This window comes from Sinocyclocheilus anshuiensis, unplaced genomic scaffold (assembly GCF_001515605.1).
Source record: "Sinocyclocheilus anshuiensis isolate Anshui unplaced genomic scaffold, SAMN03320099.WGS_v1.1 scaffold782, whole genome shotgun sequence".
NCBI lineage: Eukaryota > Metazoa > Chordata > Actinopteri > Cypriniformes > Cyprinidae > Sinocyclocheilus > Sinocyclocheilus anshuiensis.
This window is the reverse complement of record NW_015546111.1, coordinates 466927-486618: the sequence shown is the minus strand read 5'-3', so window position 1 is coordinate 486618 and position 19692 is coordinate 466927. Positions and strand designations below refer to the sequence as shown.

Genomic DNA, 19692 nt, shown 5'->3' with positions numbered 1-19692 from the left:
ACCACTTGACTACTTATATGACGTATTTCCTGTATTTGGCCCAAGTGTTCAAGTAAGCATGAAGACCACAAGTGTGTGTACAACTTTTCATTACCTGATGGGACACACTTATAGTGTAAAAACGCAAGTGTTTACAGAGATTTATTTTTATTTTCTATATTTTACATTTTAAAATCAACTTCTAAATGTCTGTTCAGTGTCTCTATAACATGACAATTTAAATTTGTGGTGCTTCTAATTACGTGATAAAAAGCTGTTGCAAATGTTGCACAAAATAAATATCACCACTACTCATTTGCACCAATAAAACGTACAACCCTTTGTTTTAGTAGCAAATTATATGTAATATCTAATTATCATTAATATTTAACTTGCATTGGAAAGGTTTCCGTGACCTCTCGCGAGATCTCGGCAAAAAGTCTCAGGATTTATTTCCAGAACATGATGCATGATGGGATACACTAAGCCTCGAATAGCGCTCCATAGCGGTATTCAAGATAGTGTGGATTTAGTGTGCATTAAGGGCACTGCACTTTGACGTTTTTAAGACCTGGGGCAGTCTTGCGCACTTACTTCTTGTCGCGCGCATGCGCTCTCAAGTAGAGTCTGTTAACACAGTATGAAAAGTGTCGCAGAGAAAAATAAATAAATACGACATCTTTCATTTAAAATGATAGGCTAAGAAAAGTATAAACAAAACCGAGTTGAACGTCCTTCAAGGACAGCGCATCCACACTTTGCTCCATCCTTATTCTGGTCTGTCACTCATCGACAACCTACCTGTTCTGTCTGAGGGCGGTATATTTACCACAAGTACAGCCTGCTCTGAGCATCGTTAGGCACATGCTGCGCACAGACCACGCAAATAAAACGCGTGACGTGTAAAGCATGCGTGCAGCGCGTGCATAACAGTCCTGAGCGCAAGCTGTACTGGTGGTCAGTAAGAATAAAGCGCAGATATGCTGTTCTAAATAGACGTCGGGAACGGGATATTGTTAGACCGCCCACTCCCGTTCAAATTACACCAGAGTTATCAACCGCTACAGCGTTTTATTCGGGAATTAAATCCCGCGGCGCAAAAAATCCGGTCGGGAGAGCCGCGAGAATGTAGACCTCTACTCTCAAGTGGCCAAGACCGCAAGTGTGGGTATTTGGACAAGGCATTTCTCAAATGAACCGCACTATCAGAGCAATCGCACCAGAGTTCGTTTTAATCAAACCAAACATGACAAGTGTGAACACACCCTAAGATAACATGCCATCCCATTAGGTAATTGGCACATTATTTAGTTCCTTTATAGTGGTGGGAAATTTTGTTATTAAATGAGTGTCGACAGCCTACAGGGGAATGTGTTTAATCAGTTGATAATTAAAAAAAAAATCCCAACCACAAGCTTTAATACTGACACACATACACATATGCACTAGTGATAACTGAAGTACATTCAGCCTGAGGAATAGATGTGTTTCTTTACTGCATCAAATCTGGTCTAGAAAATGTGTCTCTGGAGTAATTAATCCTCTCGGAAGATTTGAATGTTGTCAGACCCGGAAAATGGCAAGGAAATGTGAAGGAAAGGGATTTTCAAGGCCACATACTGTACTCCAGATTCTTTCTTAATATAGATTTCGTTTTTTTCTTTCTCTGTTTTCATTATAGAAAGGTTTGACTCTTGATAATCCAATTTGCATGACCTCAAAAATATTGCACGTCACAAATGGTTTAATGTATTCATCCATTTTGCTTTCCACAATGCATACAAAGGTTTGCATTGAATAAAGGATCTGGTAAATCCTCTGTGTAGCAGTAGCTGTGGTAAACTTTTGACACTACATAACAAATATGCTGCAGTTTACAGTTGTTGGGTAAAGGGATGGTTCACCCAAAAATAAGCATATACTGACCTTCATGTGATTCCAAACGTATGGAGATGCTTAGGGGACATGGTGATGGAAAGAAAAAAAAGGAGAAATGGAGGATGAATGATTTCAATGGTTGTGAAACTTGTGCTCTCTTGCAAAAGTATTTCATTCCCAGAGAAACTTTGCATTGGCTCATAAAACATTTTGCGTACCTCTTTTTCCCCTATAGGGGCCTCGTATAAACCTTTGACTTTCTATCTTCTGTAAAACATAAAAGAAGATATTTTCAAGAATGTTTGATTTGTCCATAATTAAAGTCATTGGGGTCAAAAACAATGTTCGGCCACATTAATTTTATTGTATACATTTACATTTACATTTACAATGCGACTTACAAATGAGGACAATGGAAGCAATCAAAATCAACAAAAGAGCAATGATATACAGGTGCTATAACAAGTCTCAGTTAGCTTAACACAGTACACGTAGCAAGGTATTTTTAAATAATATAATAAATAAAAAGAAAACCAATAGAATAGAAAAAGAATAGAGCACTCTAGTGTTAGAGGTCTTTTTTGCTTTTGTTAATTGTATAATAAATGAAACGAAGATAGAATACAAAAAGATTAGAAAGCTAGAGTTAGTTTTTTTTAATTAATTTTTTTAAAGAAAACAAGCAGCAAATGAATAGAGTGCAAATACATCACAATAGGGAAAAAAGGACAATCTCAACTTCCGTTTCTTGCCGACTTTAAAGCAGCGTTCATAAGCGCTGCACTGCTTTGTTTACAGTGGTAACCAAGGAAATGCTGTATCGCTGCTGTTCCATAAGCACTACCTGCTGGCAGAGAGTGATTCTGCGTCTCATTCAGAGCTTCTGCTCTTTGTTTCGTACAGATGTTTTATGTAGTATATTTTCACAAAACTAAAGTCAAAGCATCAAAATTGAACAGCTTAATTTTTATTAATTAATTTAAAAAAAAATTTGCGTGAACTATACCTTTAAGACTGCAGATATGTAATTTTGATGTTGGTCTTGTAATATAGACAGACATCGAGCTTTTTGAGTACAGAGACAACATTCATATTTGTCATTTACAGCAGGCACTGTGTTTTCTGGTGTGGCCACTGAGTGCTAGGAATGCTAAACATTCCTCACTGAATGTGTGTCTTCTGTTCAGCTGAGGAGCGAGAGAGAGCAATAAAGGAAGAGAGAGCAGACGGGCAAGGAACGGTGTGACAGGATTCCAGAGCTCATGCCTGCATACAGATGGAATCACGTCAGGTCTCCTTTCCTGTGTAGCACACAGATGGTGTACATCACAGTCCTCAGACATGAAGCGCTTGCAGGACAGCGCGTTCCCATATTCCCTCACTGATTGGATAAAGGCATCCATCTGCTCCAGAATCTGACAGAGGACACACACTAAACATTAAAACATTAAAACACAAAGCAAAAATTAAAATTAAATAATTTTGCCTTTAAGTGCTGTGACAAGTCCTGGACAGTCTAACGCAGTACACAATCTCACAACGGGTTACAACCCCAGATCACCAAGATTTCTTCTTCTGTTACCAGGACCACATCACTGCAGATTGATGATGCTCACTTTGTTCACCCCCAACTATATCCTTGATGAATTCATCTTCAGAACCTTTGTGCTTTAATAAAAACAAAGGGAAGTATTAAAATGTCCCTTACAATCTTAAAGCTTACAGACTCCAATAAATATGTGCACTTAATAAAGTAAATACATTTATTTACAGCTTTGTCCAAGCTCTACAATGTGACACTCATTCCCATTAGGTCCCATATGAGTTCTCGCAATATTTGATGTTGAGAATGTGATATTGTTATTGAATTGATTCAGCTGAGGTGGCAAATACAGTGAAAACTTAAAATGTTAAAGGGATACTCCACCCCAAAATGAAAACTTTGTCATTAATCACTTACCCCCATGTCGTTCCAAACCCGTAAAAGCTTCGTTCGTCTTCGGAACACAATTTAAGATATTTTGGATGAAAACCGGGAGGCTTGTGACTGTCCCAGACTGCCAAGTAAATTGCACTGTCAAGGTCCAGAAAAGTATGAAAGACATCGTCAGAATAGTCCATCTGCCATCAGTGGTTCAACCGTAACATCATGAAGCGATGAGAAGATGCGGAGAGACACAGATGAGACAAATAGTTGAGTAAAGTCATTATTTTTGTTTTCTTCGCGTACAAAAAGTATTCTCGTCGTTTCATAAAATTCAGATTGAACCACTGATGGCAGATGGACTATTCTGACGATGTCTTTCATACTTTTCTGGACCTTGACAGTGCAATTTACTTGGCAGTCTATGGGACAGTCACAAGCCTCCCGGTTTTCATCCAAAATATCTTAAATTGTGTTCCGAAGACGAACAAAGCTTTTACGGGTTTGGAACGACATGGGGGTATGTGATTAATGACAAAAGTTTTATTTTGGGGTGGAGTAACCCTTTAATTTGAATGAACAAATTCAGCAAGTTGTGATAACTTAAAAAACATTTTAATTGAGAAAACTAAACTGCGATATCATTTTTTAAAGTGATTGAACTTAATCTCTTTACATGCTCCTGATTTTAATGAGCTCTTCTGAGTGCTCTAAAGCACTTATGTGTATTAGTTGCTGCTTCACTACACACTTCATTAGTGTCAGATTTTAAGATGCATAAGATGAAGCAGATCACGTGTTCAGTGTTTAGAGTCTTCACTGTTTTAAACCCCCTGTGAAGTTATGAATGTTTTGGTTATGAACGTGAGAATGTTAATTCTATCTAAACAACATCCTATCTAAAAATGGTCCCTCATAAGTGACTGATTTGAAATGCCTTTCACAGGCAGCAACTCTGTGGAACCGTGACCCTCAATTGATTGCAATAGATTTTCACCAAAGTTTAAGGCAAGTCAGTTCACTCGGCAGCCATCTTGGTAGCCAGCCAGCTTTTTCTATGCAGGTAAAAGGCATACAAGTAGATTCTATCTACTTTGGGAAAGACTGAGTTCTCCTTATACTGTATCTGGTTTAATTTTAGCATGATTCTAAAAGATAACAGCACAATACTAATCTAAGCATATAAAGAATAAATAAATATTGGGTCTGTTTTTTAATTAGACTGAATAATTAACATTCCCTTCACCCTTGTCCAAAACTGGTCAAAATTAAAATTTGTTGCAACGCATTTTGGGATTGCCTTATCTGCAAAGCATGTCCAGTATGAAATGCTGCCTTATAATTTGGCCATAGTAAAGAATTTTATTGTCGTTTCTTCAAAAGCAGCAGCTTACCTGTAATGCTGTGCAATGTTTTGTAGTTACTGAGCTTGCTAGTTTTTGAACAGAGCGGTTATCTTTTCGTGATGGAATGAAAGTAGTTAAAGATCCTTTCTTCTGTATTGTGATGGACATCTGAGTGAAACAGATTATCAAAAAAGAAATCAATGTAACTTGGTTCTATCCATCGGTTGTTGATTGGGTAAAGGCATATAATGTAAGCTTGCAGTCGAATGTGAGAAAGAGACGGGTTTATGAGAATAAATGATTGGAGAAGTCCAGTGTTGGAGTAGTCCAGAAGACTGATTTATGATATTTTGATTCAGAATTACAAGGTCAAAAATGAAACGGATACAGAATTGTTCACAAAGATCAATAACATGCATTTCATTTTCAATTTTCATTTCACGCTGACTTTAAAGTCACTCTGAAGAATCTTTAAATTCCTTTTAAATACCTAAGCCACATTCTTTGTCATACCATCTCATAAGTTGTGTAAAGTTCAAAGCTCAAAACACAGGAAGCCTTGGAATTCAGTGAGGGCATTTCCATCTTTTGCCTGTTTTACTCTTCCTGTGTGGGAATCTCATGTTTTTTTATCTAGATGTGTCCTAAGTTTAGTCAATAACAGCTGTACTGCACTTTGAGCCCTGCTGTATGTTGTCAAAGGCTGGATTTACAGTCCGTTTCTTCTGAGAGGACTGGAGATGTGAAGATCATATCATGGAGAAGTCGGAATGCAGTGACAGTCAGCTGATCCGTGCTGTAATGTCAGAGCCCGTCTGACGCAACTAAATGCCTATGATCTGAGTTTCAGTTGAGTTTGTTTTGTTTGTTTTGTTTTCTCAAATGCTGGTTTTACATTGTAGTTTCTTTAGGGATACACACATTTTTAAATTCTGTCCATTACTGATAAGCCAATAGTTATTTTCATATTATGGTCAATATTAAGTTTTGTCAATATTAAGTATTACTATTTTTTCTGAAAAATGTGAAAGAATTTGCTAAAAATTTAAATCAAATGAAATGCTATGAGTACATTTAGGCATCACGACATTATAATGTGCAGTATGACTTTGTATCAATTAAATTAATTAATTTATTAAAAGTTACATTTAGCATTTGTTATTAAATTAACTTAAAGTTTTAGATGGTAGCAAAGGGAATTTCAATGTAAAAATGGGGAAAGAGCGTGTATAATTAAATATCCAATATCGGCCGATATATATCCATTGAAATTATGTCTCCCAAACTTTAAAAAAAAAATGTAAAAGAAAACTGGGACATGAAACATACGGGTGCGGTTTGAAAAGTCTTGATGAAGCACAAAGCAAAAACGTCAATAGGTTATAAAGGTGATATGATTCAGACAAAAGATTCATTCAACCTCAAATCTTAATGTGATGGAATTATTTTAGAATCAGAATCAGAATGAGCTTTATTGCCAGGTATGTTTTTTCTGCTTCCGGAAGACCTGGCGCACCTCGTCTTCGCTGATCTGAATTGCAGGTGTGGGGGAGAGGGGGGTTGCTGGAGGTGTGAATGGTTGTGTGGAGAGGTGTTCAGGGCGGGTGTGGGGTGTTTTTTCAAACCTGCAGTAGAACTCATTCAGATCGTCTGCCAGTTGTTGATTCTCCACAGTGCTGGGGGATGGTGTCTTGTAGTTGATGATTTCTTTCAGACTTTTCCACACTGATGCTGAGTCACTGGAAGAGAATTTAATCCTTATTTTTTCAGAATAATTCCTCTTTGCCACTCTGATCTCCTTTTCCAGTGTGTATTTAGCCTGTTTATACAAGACAGGTATAATAGAAGCCACTAATGGAGATGTCAAGCTTTTATGACTTCACCTCAGATCAATATTTGATAGTTGTTATATTTTGTTTTGGCCATCAAATCAGCAGCACACTGCTTACATTAGCTAGATACAGATGCTAACAGTACATAAATTTAGCAATCGATTCAAATCATATGACCATTTTGTTGGCCAAACCAAAATAGCCTCCACATGTTGAGGTTGAGTATTCACTATTAAATGATTTTATCAAATTTCTAAATGTTTGTCGAAGGCCTCGTGTTTTTAATTCCCCACATGATAGTTTAGCTCTCAGTTTGCAGATCTTGCTCTTGGCTCTGGTTTCGTCCCGCTCATGGTGTGAGTGAGTTTACAGTACATGTAAGTGCTTTAGTGCTGAGGTTGGTGCGTATGTGGATCCCATAATTAGGCTTCTGCTGCAAGGATGGCTGTTGGGTTGTTGGGTGGAGCTGGAAACCCAAACCCTGAATTTAGCAGAATCTGTGTTTCTCTCTGCACTAGTCACCAAGGATGACAGCTTGCATCATGACAGAGCAGGAAGTTATGAATGGCATTCATCGCTGCATGTCAGCTATGGCCTTCATCCGTGTGAAGCATTGCCACAAATGGCCTTGTCACTTCCTCTGAGGATCGTACTTTGGAGGAAAACATGTTGGAGCGTTGTGGTTACAGACCCAAGGGAACTCTGCTGGGTTTAGACCACATGCAGCCATCTTATCTCATTGTGTCTGTGGTTTTGAATAGGGATACTGCTGTTTAGTAATGAAAGTGGTCTCTGAATGGTAAATATCATTGTCATTGCACAACAGAGTTTACAGTTGTCGAGCAACATCATAACTTCTCACATTGATATAGAATTTAGTTCAACAGATGTGCACATATTGACTATTTTGCAGTGGCTTCAATCAGAATCCACACTCAGAACTATATGATTGTACTGTAATGTTAGTTTTACTACTAAGTGTTTTTTTTTTAACTCAAATGTTACGTCAGTTTTTTCACTGATGCCAGACTTTTGCATTTTTTCTTTTGGTTTGCACCCCAAATTCCAATTTAAGAAAACTGAGATGGGAAACTTTTCTTGTCTAATGTATTTGATTCACTAGATTGTCCAAAAGCAGACATTACCACACTTACATCATAATTTATTCTGTTGCAGTAGTATAAAGTTTCTCAAACCATGACATTATTTAGCATTTCTGTTATGTTACAGGGAAATTTTATGTACACACATTTTACATGCATGTAAATATTTGTGTATGTATGTAAATGAGTATACATATATAAAATGTGTATTTAATTTTTTTTAAGAATATACACACACATTTACACACATAATAAATATATTTAGTTTAAAATTATGTAATATTTATATTAAAAAAGTATGTATATATAAAGTATAGGCCTATATGTTATTTCCCTGTAACATAACAGAAACACGTGAAGCTGAAGAATTTAATGTAATCCTGAGCTACTGCTAACTCACCCATATCTTCTTTTCCTCTCTCAGACACTCCCTCACACACAAACAGACGCACAGAGAAACAAGTTTGAGTTTTAATGTGAGCCATTCAAAGCTACTGTCGAGAAAATCCTAAGTGCATTCTTTGAGCATGCAGTGACCCAGTCGTTCACTGGTACAGTGCACTGGATCGCACCTCGAGCTTGAATCTGAGGGGCTTAAGTAAATTTGTTTTGACGCATCACATTTTAGCAAATCCAGACAGTCAGAACTTTGGAGCACCATTCACAGTCTCGCTCTCTGTCTCTTTGGCTTTGTTCCAGCAGCTGGTGTTTACTCTGGGCTTCCAGTGAGTCTGCTCCTCTCCCTCACACTTCCCCCTGAAGAGGCGCCCTGCCTGCTTACATCATCCATCCGGGGTGAGGGGCGAGGGGCCGGGGGGTTGAGGATGAGGTAATTCATTAGGCCTCAAATGAGATGCAGATCCATTCTCAGTCGGCCTCCCAATTCTTCTGTTCCTCCCCCAACCACCCACTCACCTCTTCCGATCTTTGATTTAACGGTCGCTGCTTGCTTCCACTTCCGGCTCCCTGTGAAAATATGTTTGCCTGTTTTATAGTGGTACACCAAGCTTTTGGCACTGTAAAATATTTGGCCGAAAAATAATTTTCTGTTTTGGGGCGAAACTGTAAACTAGAAAAATAAGGTGCATTTTGCTGTATGCACTATTTTACATATTCATTATATATTTACTTAACCCGTTGTCTTCATTATTTAATGTATGCTTGAATAAATCTGTCATGAAAATAGCAACTGTTTAAAAGTTAATTTCAACAATGAAATGTAGTAGAAACATAATTATATCATTAAAAAGTTGATATAAAAACAGTTTTATGCAATGTAAATGTTTTTATACAGTTCAGATGTGTTTAATTGAATTATTAAGCAGACGTTATCTCTACATTGGTAACTGGATATATTGCTTCTAATATTTCTTCCTTAGTATTTGTCAGTTGTTTGATTGACAGCATTGCACATTGCTATGGTATCAGTCTATTTTCAGAAATGATAATGAGTACCAAGCAGATGCATAATGCAACAGAAATCAGCAGTCACATTATATACTTTTTCCTATGTAACTGTACTCTTAGTTACTATTAGTTTAAATCTCAGCATTTTATGCATGCAACCCAGATCTTTTCTTATTCTTAAAGGGGTCATCACACAGCGTCTCCCTGACATGGCTGCATCAACACTAACTGCGGTTACTGAAACCACGCCTTCTTTCTTTGCATGCACATTTGGGCGCATTATGTAAATATTCCCACATAGTGACCTAGATATGTGGGGGCGTGTTAGAACGAGCCGTTTTAGGGGGGTGTGGCAGAGTCTTAACTTTGATAAAGAATATCTCTTTGGTTTTGAGACTTTAGTCTTTGCAACTTCAGGGATCTTATCTATTCACGAACAGCTTGTAACACTCCAAAGAGAAAGGAAAACTTGAAATCGCATCATATGACCCCTTTAATGTCTTTATTATCATTTTGTGTCTGATGGTAATGGTATTTTTAGCTCAACATGAATAATGCAGTGCATGGTGGCATTTACTTGGTTTGTCCCGGACAGCGTGCAGTGCCAGTGCCGAGATGAAAAGGGATTCAGGGTGGATCAGAACGAGTCGATTCTCGCCTTAAGCACACCTGAAAGTTAAACCAGACCTTGAGCTGAAATCTCCAAATATTAGTCGCTGTAAAATTCTCAAACCCCCGTTCATTCATTGCCATACCGTCCAATCTCATTCTCCCAGGGACAAAACAGGCCACCACTTTTTTTTTTGTCAGAATAACTCTTCTGCCTCACAGCAGCTGAATAGACATGTTGAGTTGGAGAAAACACAGCTGTCCCTCTGAGTGAAAGCAGGATGTTTTCATATTTACTAGACAAGCTGATTTCTAGTAGTATATATGTATAGGGCTAGATGATATATTGAAAATCCATGATATGTTTGTGATGCTTTTATTTTATATAGCAACAAAATTACATCTTTTAAAGTTTGACCTTTAAGTTTTCTAAAGACATTAGATGTCTCTGATTTTAACCTCAGTTGGTAAGTTAAATAATTTCTGTGAATCAAATCAATGTCTGTTTCATTGTATTGATTCAGTTTTGTTTACTTGAAAGTTGCTAGGGCATATTCGTCATGTATTAACATGTTTTAGTCATAAGTCACTTCTACATTTGCTATGCTTTATTATATTGGTGCATAATAGGCATAAAAAAATTGTGATTCGTCCTTGTGTTTGTTTAGCGAGTGGACAATTTGCCTTAATCGTTTCTATATTTTTTACTGTGCTTCAGTTTTTGCTTCAAACATTTAAATGTAACTGGCACCAAAAATTATAATAATAAAAAAGAAAAATATGTATTTAATATCATCAAAAAGGCTGAAAAATATTGAGTATTCTTTTTTGTAAGTTATATTGCCACACCATACTCTGACATCTGTCTGTCTTTCTGTGTGTGTTTATACATAGACGCTTTACTGAGTCTGTTATGTTGGCCAACATCAAATCGGACTCTAACCCAGGTCACACGCTTATCAGTGAAAATCAGGTGATCTGTTGAACCTCCTCCCTGAGTGTGGACTGTCTCGACATGACATCATGGCTTTAAGATCTCAGACATCCAGAACTCGTTTTCTTGCTCATTTTCTTGGATGAAATTTAGAGTTTTAGTCTGTTGAAGTATCCAGGTAAGCAACACGCTTGTCAGTGGGCTAGCGAATCATTGGCTCCTCGCGATTCACTTCGATTGGATTTCGATTCAGGAAGTCATGATCTATTGCTGGTTAAGGCGACACATTGCAAAATTCTGTTTTCAGATTCAAGTATATGATTCTGTATAAATGACTCACCATTAGAAATAAAATAACCTTGAATCTGAGGCAATTCTTCTGTTATGTGTGTAGTTTAATGCAGATTTGCACAACAGTGATCAGCTTTGAGAGAGTAACTCATTAAGTCCCATCATTGATTAATATATTGCGATTGTGTTTCTTTTAAATGTTATTAATGATGCAGAATGTTGGTTGCACCTTCTTTTTTGGTAAATATGTAAAAACACAGTTTTTACAGCATTGCACACTGCATGGCACTTAGTATTAATTATTTATTCAATATTTATTGAAAAATAAATGACCCCATGGCATGAAGATGGAACTTTTGGCATTTGCGTGGTCATCTAATGTCTATGAGTTGGCAGACGTTGGAATGTTTTCCACTTGCAAAAAGTAAATCATATGGTTTAGTCTGGAGTGTCTGATCATCAGTAAGAAAGATTGTGTTTCTCCTATCCACTAAATTGATGTTCTTGAGGGAAGTGAAAGGTGGCAAGATCACCATTATTTTCTTGTGTCTACAGAGCAATCCTTCAAACTACCAGTAATCAATTGTTAGGAGGGCAGTTGAGGTTCGTATCGAGCTGTCTGGAGGCATGACCCTTACTCATTTAGTCTTTGCTCTACCAAAACATTCTGTTATGGATCATGTGTGCAAATCGAACAAATCGATCTGGATTTAGGCTAATCTCTGCGGAATGTAACTGTGAATGACTCTTCTGTGTAATCGCACATCTAGTAGACAAAAACACTTGAGTGTTTGCTGTAGCTTTGGAATGAAGTTTGACTGGTCTTCATCTCTTGGTTGACGTTTGTCACTTTTTTGGTCTTCTATCTTAGATCCCCCAGCTGTTCCAGAGGCCAATCCCAGTGATCCCAGCTCTGAGGAAGTCAACACCCCTTCAAAAACAGAATCAGGCCTTGAAGCCAGCACGCCTACAGAGATGGACACCGCAAGGAAGTCGGCTACCACGAAACGGCCAGACGTCATTCCAAAGTCCCCTGCGACACCCACTCCAAGGTCGAGTGGTAGCCCTCAACACAAGAAAGGTGGGTGCCCTGAAGACTGTAGTTCAATATTTGGTTTTTGTATTAATACTTTTCATTATGATCAGGAAATGGCTACTTTTGTCCTCTTAATGACCTTTTTACCCCAAAACCGAAGATCAGAATGAAAGTAGGGTTTACATGGTTTCTATGTGCGATAAATCATTTAAGTGCTTTAAATTCACTCAACTCCATTCAAAAAAGTTTTCCCATCCATGAGAAGCATTCGGGAAATCTCCTGAGAAAGAAGCCAGTCATTGAGGATTTACCCCTGACCAAAGTCTTGAAAGCTAAGAGAGGCATTTGTTTATTGACCCACAAAGAATTTCCATGGTCATGCCTCTGTAAATGCTCCCAGAATTAAGTTATTTCGGCTGTATTACATTAATGTTGAAATGGATCCGTTTAGTGAGGAAGATGTTGGTGCTAATGCTGATTTATGGAGGCTGGCGAGAGGCAGTTCCTAATCACCTCTGGTCATCAGCTGAGGTGAAGCAATGAAACCTGACTGGGCGTCACATTTCACAGTGCTGTGCCAACTGGAGGGATTTAACCCTCCTTCCTGGTTCTGTCACGTTCATAGTATAAAGCCTTCACTTGTACGAGCACATGTAGATAAATGTTAATGGGAGGGTTGTTTGGGTTTGAGAAAGTAAGCAGCTTTTCTTTGCCTACTTCATTGTTGTCTCTTTATACTACTGAGGATGTGGTTGTAGAGCGCTTGGCGGTTGTTAATTTTGTGGGAAAAGCTGGTTCCGCTGTGTCTTACTAGCTATTTATACAAACCCGATTCCAAAAAAGTTGGGACACTGTACAAAAAATTTGAAACTTCCACATCATTGCATTCTGTTTTTATTCACAATTTGTACAGTGTCCCAACTTTTTTGGAATCGGGTTTGTACTTTGATACTGTGTATGCAGTTGTAATTTAGTGTTATGTTGTTATGATGTTTTGATCTGGTTCCTTTTAATGATCCATTCCTACTGATTTGCACAGCATTTGTGAATCACTCAACTGTAAAGGCAGAGTTTGGGAGGAAAACCAATGTTTGATGAGGTGACATGCAGGAATCACTTTACCATAAAGTAACCTATATTAACCATAAATGAATGACTTAACTAAACATTTATTTTAATGCAAAAGGGAAGATATTACATGCCGGGACTTCTGGGAACAGTTTTGTCTCAAACAAATCAAAATGAATGACTCAAACAAATCAGAGTGAATGTTTTTTTTTTTTAATTATTATATGGATTTTTTTATTTATTATTCATTTTATTGTGCATTATTATTATGCATTTTTTCTGTAAACGTGAATGTATTTTAAATTCATACTCATCTAAATATATTAAAATACAGTTAACTATTAAAAAAAATACCAGTTGCATCTCTTAATTATTTCAATTCAGTTCAGTTTCTTAATTTATTTCATGTGTGGTTATTATTAATAGTGTTTTGTGGTATTACCAGTATTAGTCAATTAATAGTTAATTTTAGTTTTCTGATTTTAACTTTAATTGACAATGTATATTTTTGGTTATCTTTAGTTCTGCTTTGTCATCATTCAATCTCAGATGGTTTTATGTTATTAGATTTCTTCATACTACTGGTGGTGCACAGTTCAGCTCATCTCATCATAAAATATATTACTGCTGTCAAGCTCCTGAACATCTTGTAAAACTGAACACTGTGTTCCACAGAATATTGTCCTCCACTGATCCTGGGCCGCTGCTGCCTCACTCATAATATAGCTATGAGAAAGAACATCCAGGAGACCTGAAGGAAGGGAAGAGCTGAAGTTCAGACATTGACTCACATCACTTGCTGTTTCAAAGCTGAATCATGTCTTTTTTTTTTCTCACCTAGCCTGTTGCAGTTCACCTTTATTCTGGTTGTCTGGATGACTTAAATTCACATTGTAAACGTTTGGGAAGAATTTTGAAATACAGCTGGCATCATGCAAAATAATACATAATTTACAGTTACAAAAGGAAGTATTATGCTTTGTTCCCTCACATTTATTATTAGTTTTGAAAGCTTACAAAGCCTTCTCACACCTAAAGTAAAGTATTATTATTATTTACAGTTTGTTTGTTTTTTTACTTATTTACAAGTGTGTGTGTATGTATGTATATATGTATATATATATATATATATATATATATATATACTCTTAATAAACATGATATTGTCTCTTTTTATGTTTATTATATCATTATCAACATTAACATATTTACATATTCTAAAACACTTTGTGATGAGCGCCACTGGCCTTTCAATATTTGCATAATATTTATATCCATATCTATTTCTTACTCTAGGGTATGATGCTGTTAGTGCTAGGATCCATAACCATTAGGCTTCATCACCATTTGAAGAGAGCAGAGAGAATGTTGTAATTTTCCTTTAGTGGTTTTATTGAGAGAGGAAAACACCTTTGGAATTGTTGTTTGTACTTTGCTTTTTATATTGATTTGATGTCATTTAAAACGGATAGTTCTGGTCTTAAATGCTGATTGGTCAATACAGCTTTCCAGCCATGGAAAATCCTTTCTGTTCATGCAGATTGTGTTTTTTAGCGCTTCTGGAGATGGTAAGGTCAGTGTTTATGCAATCTCTCTGCTGCCTCAGACCCTCGGGAAGCCCTTTCTGGGTCAGTCTGCTGCTTTTTCTGTCTCTGCTCAGTGACTCATCAATGGGAACATGGGCCACTTGTCAGGGCCAACAAGACTCTGCTCTTCAGCTTCCTGTGCTCTATAAATACTGAATCAAAGTGGAGCACAGGTCATGAAGAGGAACACTGCTGGAGTCTTATGATCATTATTAATGAGTTTGAGCCATCAGATAAAAGTTGTACTAGACTTTGTGGGTCATGAGACGCCAACTCAAAGACTTCATGGGGCCAATTCATTGGGGTGCAGTTTAAAGTGTTGAACTCTGAGTGAACTGGTTTGAATGTGTAATAAGTATAAAGCAGGTTTCTTAGTGGTGTTCTGCACTACACGTGCTGTGAGAGGCGTAACAATAGAAAACTGTGACTGTGTAGTAGTTTTAATGTGTTGTGTAACAAATCAGGTGCACAGGGATCAGGAACGTGTATGGACAAATATCAGTGAAGCTGTTGTGTGACAAATGGCAAATATTGTTGGGTGCTGCTGCTTAATAAATTATGTTATGTTGAATTTATGATGACATAATTTAGCAAGTGATGAATATATTTTATTAAATGCTGGTTCATTAAAATATAGCTCTAATTGCTTTAAATATTTGTCATGGATCAATGTTGTTCAGCCTTAATATATCATATATTAATAATGTAATACATATGTACATATATTTACATTTACATTTAGTAATTTAGCAGACGCTTTTATCCAAAGCGACTTACAAATGAGGACAATGGAAGCAATCAAAATCAACAAGAGAGCAATGATATGCAAGTGCTATAACAAGTCTCAGTTAGCTTAATGCAGTACAAAGTTTTTTTTATTTTATTTTATTTTTTTTATTATTATTATTATAAATATAAAGAAAACAGATAGAATAGAAAAAGAATAGAGCAAGCTAGTGTTAGAGGCCTTTTTTTGCTTTTGTTAATTGTATAATAAATAAAAAGAAAACAAATAGAATACTATAAGATTAGAGAAGCTAGTGTTTTTTTTTTTTAAGAAAAACAAGCAGTTAGTAAATGAATAGAGTGCAAGTCTAAAAGTCTCATATATATATATATACACACATGATGAATTCTGAAAGATCATGTGACACTGAAGACTGACGTAACGGCTGCTGAACATTTCGTTTTGCCATCAGGAATAAATTACATTTTAAAATATATTAAAATAGAAAACCGGAATAGAAAACAGTTGTTTTAAGTAGTAATAATATTACACAATTTTACTGTTTTACTGTAATTTTTGATCAAAGAAATGCAGCCTTGGTGAATTTAAGACGTTATTATTATTATTATTATTAGTATTATTATTATAAAATACACACTAGAATTTGTCCATTTTCAAAGAAAATGCAAGTGGTGCTTGGTCATGCAAACCTAACACAATGCTGGGATGTTTTAAGTGGTTACTAGGGCATTACAAAGTGGTTGCTAGGGTGTTATTTGTGATTGCTAGGTTGTTGAAGCATTTGAGCAAGCTCCACTAATAATACAGTAAAACGAATTAACTAACTAATAGTCTGTCTTTCAGTCCAGGTAAAGGTTCACTCCGAATGAATGTTAATTGTGTGGCGTTGAGTTGATTGTATCTGTACTGTGAGTCCTCAGGGCTTCCTGCTGACAGTCGGAGCATGTGAATGCTGCCAGCTTCCAGTGCTTTATACTGCTGCAGATGTGAGCGCAGCCTCTACCACACAATAACCTCTCTCATTCCCGGCACCCCGCTGTCTGACTGTCTCTATCTCTCTTTATCTCCGTCCAGGAGAGCTTTAGTGGGAAGAAAGACAACCTCACAAACCCACAAAGCAACAGTTTGGCAATTTCGGAATGTTTCACCAAAACTAAACTTTTGATTCTGCCTCTTTTCTCAGATGGAATGAAGTTGGATGAGCGGCAGAAACAGGCAAAGGAGAGGAGGGTGGAGAGGGCCAAATATCTCGGTAAGACAACACAAGGCAGACAGTGAGACAGCACCCTCTGCCGTCTGATGTCTAGATGTGTTTGGACAAAAAACACTTCATGTCATTCATGCGTCAAACTCCTGAGGCTTGTGCAAAAGTGCAGGAAGGCTGTAAAGAAATACATGCAGACATTCCATGGCTTTTATAGATTTTAATTGGTTAGAGGTATAAAATCACATTTTTCAGACTCGCAAGCATGTGCATGCAGTTTACATTTTTGCCTATTTATTTATTTTATTTTTCCACATTTTTTTATCTTTTTCCATTCTATATATCTCTTTTTCTCTTAAATACATACTTAAATTTGTATTAATATTTTATACATTATATAATATATTAATATTAAACATTCGTATTTATTTATTAATTAATTATTATATTAAAAAAAGTATAATACCCTGACACTACAAGCAGTTTCAAGTAAAAGCAGTTTCGGAAATGGATATATGGATATTTATGTAATAATATTTAGGCTAAATATTAAACATTTATATATTAACATGTATTTACAGTATATTGTAAATGTATTTACAGTATATTATTTACATTCATTTGTTTGTTTGTTTTATATTTATATATAATAATATTGTTTATTAATTTTCAGCTAATTTAAGTTTTAAAAATAATTTCTATTTTAAAATGTATTCAAATAAATGTCAGGAAACACTAAATGAATGTTAATAGTGTTGTGCTGAGTTGATTGTATCTGTACTGTGAGTCCTCAGGGCTTTCTGCTGTCAGTCGGAGCGTGTGAATGTTGCCAGTCTCTGCTGCTGCCAGCTTCCAGTGCTTTGTACTGCTGCAGATGTGAGCGCAGACTTTACCACACAATAACCTCTCTCATTCCCGGCACCCTGCTGTCTGACTGTCTCTATCTCTCTTTATCGCTGTCCAGGAGAGCTTTAGTGGGTAGAAAGACATACTTAGGAAGCAATTTCGGAATGTTTCACCAAAACTAAACATTTGATTCTGCCTCTTTTCTCAGATGGAATGAAGTTGGATGAGCGGCAGAAACAGGCAAAGGAGAGGAGGGTGGAGAGGGCCAAATATCTCGGTAAGACAACACAAGGCAGACAGTGAGACAGCACCCTCTGCCGTCTGATGTCTAGATGTGTTTGGACAAAAAACACTTCATGTCATTCATGCGTCAAACTCCTGAGGCTTGTGCAAAAGTGCAGGAAGGCTGTAAAGAAATACATGCAGACATTCCATGGCTTTTATAGATTTTAATTGGTTAGAGGTATAAAATCACATTTTTCAGACTCGCAAGCATGTGCATGCAGTTTACATTTTTGCCTATTTATTTATTTTATTTTTCCACATTTTTTTATCTTTTTCCATTCTATATATCTCTTTTTCTCTTAAATACATACTTAAATTTGTATTAATATTTTATACATTATATAATATATTAATATTAAACATTCGTATTTATTTATTAATTAATTATTATATTAAAAAAAGTATAATACCCTGACACTACAAGCAGTTTCAAGTAAAAGCAGTTTCGGAAATGGATATATGGATATTTATGTAATAATATTTAGGCTAAATATTAAACATTTATATATTAACATGTATTTACAGTATATTGTAAATGTATTTACAGTATATTATTTACATTCATTTGTTTGTTTGTTTTATATTTATATATAATAATATTGTTTATTAATTTTCAGCTAATTTAAGTTTTAAAAATAATTTCTATTTTAAAATGTATTCAAATAAATGTCAGGAAACACTATTAAAATCACCTCTGACTTGGTTGCATACAAGCTCTTTTTACTGTTTTCTAGGCTCCTAGATCCTAATATTATAAACCTTTTCCCGAGTTTTAACAATTTTGACTGAAATAACTGCTTCTGTGTCTTTACTAAACCAGCACTGTGAGATTTTTTTTTCTCTACAGAGAATTATAAATATCTCACATGCACCATGTTTTGTTTGTCCGTCATATCATTGTGCTAGTCATGGCTGCTGAGATTGCTGTGCTGCTCTGCTTTGCATGATTGACACAATGTTTTTGTCTTCTTTCTCACCTTCCCTCCCCAGAACAGCATAGCCAGACTCAAGGTAAGCCACTCCCCCGTCTCTGGTGGTGTTGGTGACTGATGTGCTTCATCCCTTTCTCTATAAAATGCTTATTCTCTTGTAGAGCTCCATTTCCATCGTGTCTCATAATCATAATTAGTGACAGGTTGTTGGGTGCCTTAATTTTGAGTGAAAAGCTGTCACACTCCCCTGTTGGAAAATGATGCTTAAACAAACTTCTGATGAATACCAGTTTCTACATAACTGGTCAAAGCTGGCAATTTATGGCCATTAGCTGGTTCAAGCTGGTTTAGGTGGTCGATAAGATGGTTTACCAAAGAAAACTGACAAAGGTCAAGCTAGTAGACCACCTTGACTAAGCTGATTAGGACCTGGTTGGGCTGGTTAAATATGTCAGTGTTTTCTGTACAATGATCATATATGGTAATACATTTACAAATTACAATTTAATACAATTTTTTTAATGTATTTTAAAGATTTAATTTAGTTTATTTTAGAATATTGTAGAATTTAATTTAAGTAGTGACTTACGGTTCAGAAAGTGAGTTGACTCAATTCAATTCAAGTTTATTTGTATAGCGGTTTTCACAATACAAATCGTTGCAAAGCAACTTTACAGAAAATTA

At 36.2% G+C, this 19692-nt stretch overlaps 1 protein-coding gene across 8 annotated transcripts in view; it reads left to right on the top strand.

Moving 5' to 3' along the window:
• Positions 1 to 19692, top strand: part of LOC107700716 (MAP7 domain-containing protein 1-like) — a 44022-nt gene that overhangs the window by 4968 nt on the left and 19362 nt on the right. For 3 of the 8 annotated variants that reach the window (XM_016502469.1, XM_016502468.1, XM_016502471.1), the window contains exons 2-4: positions 12175 to 12384; positions 16925 to 16993; positions 19067 to 19087. In XM_016502469.1, coding sequence (XP_016357955.1) covers positions 12175 to 12384; positions 16925 to 16993; positions 19067 to 19087 — 300 coding nt within the window. Of the gene's footprint in view, positions 1 to 11102; positions 11191 to 12174; positions 12385 to 16924; positions 16994 to 17982; positions 18069 to 19066; positions 19088 to 19692 lie in introns of those variants that run through there. The other 5 variants (XM_016502476.1, XM_016502475.1, XM_016502472.1 and 2 more) reach the window with 4 other exon arrangements.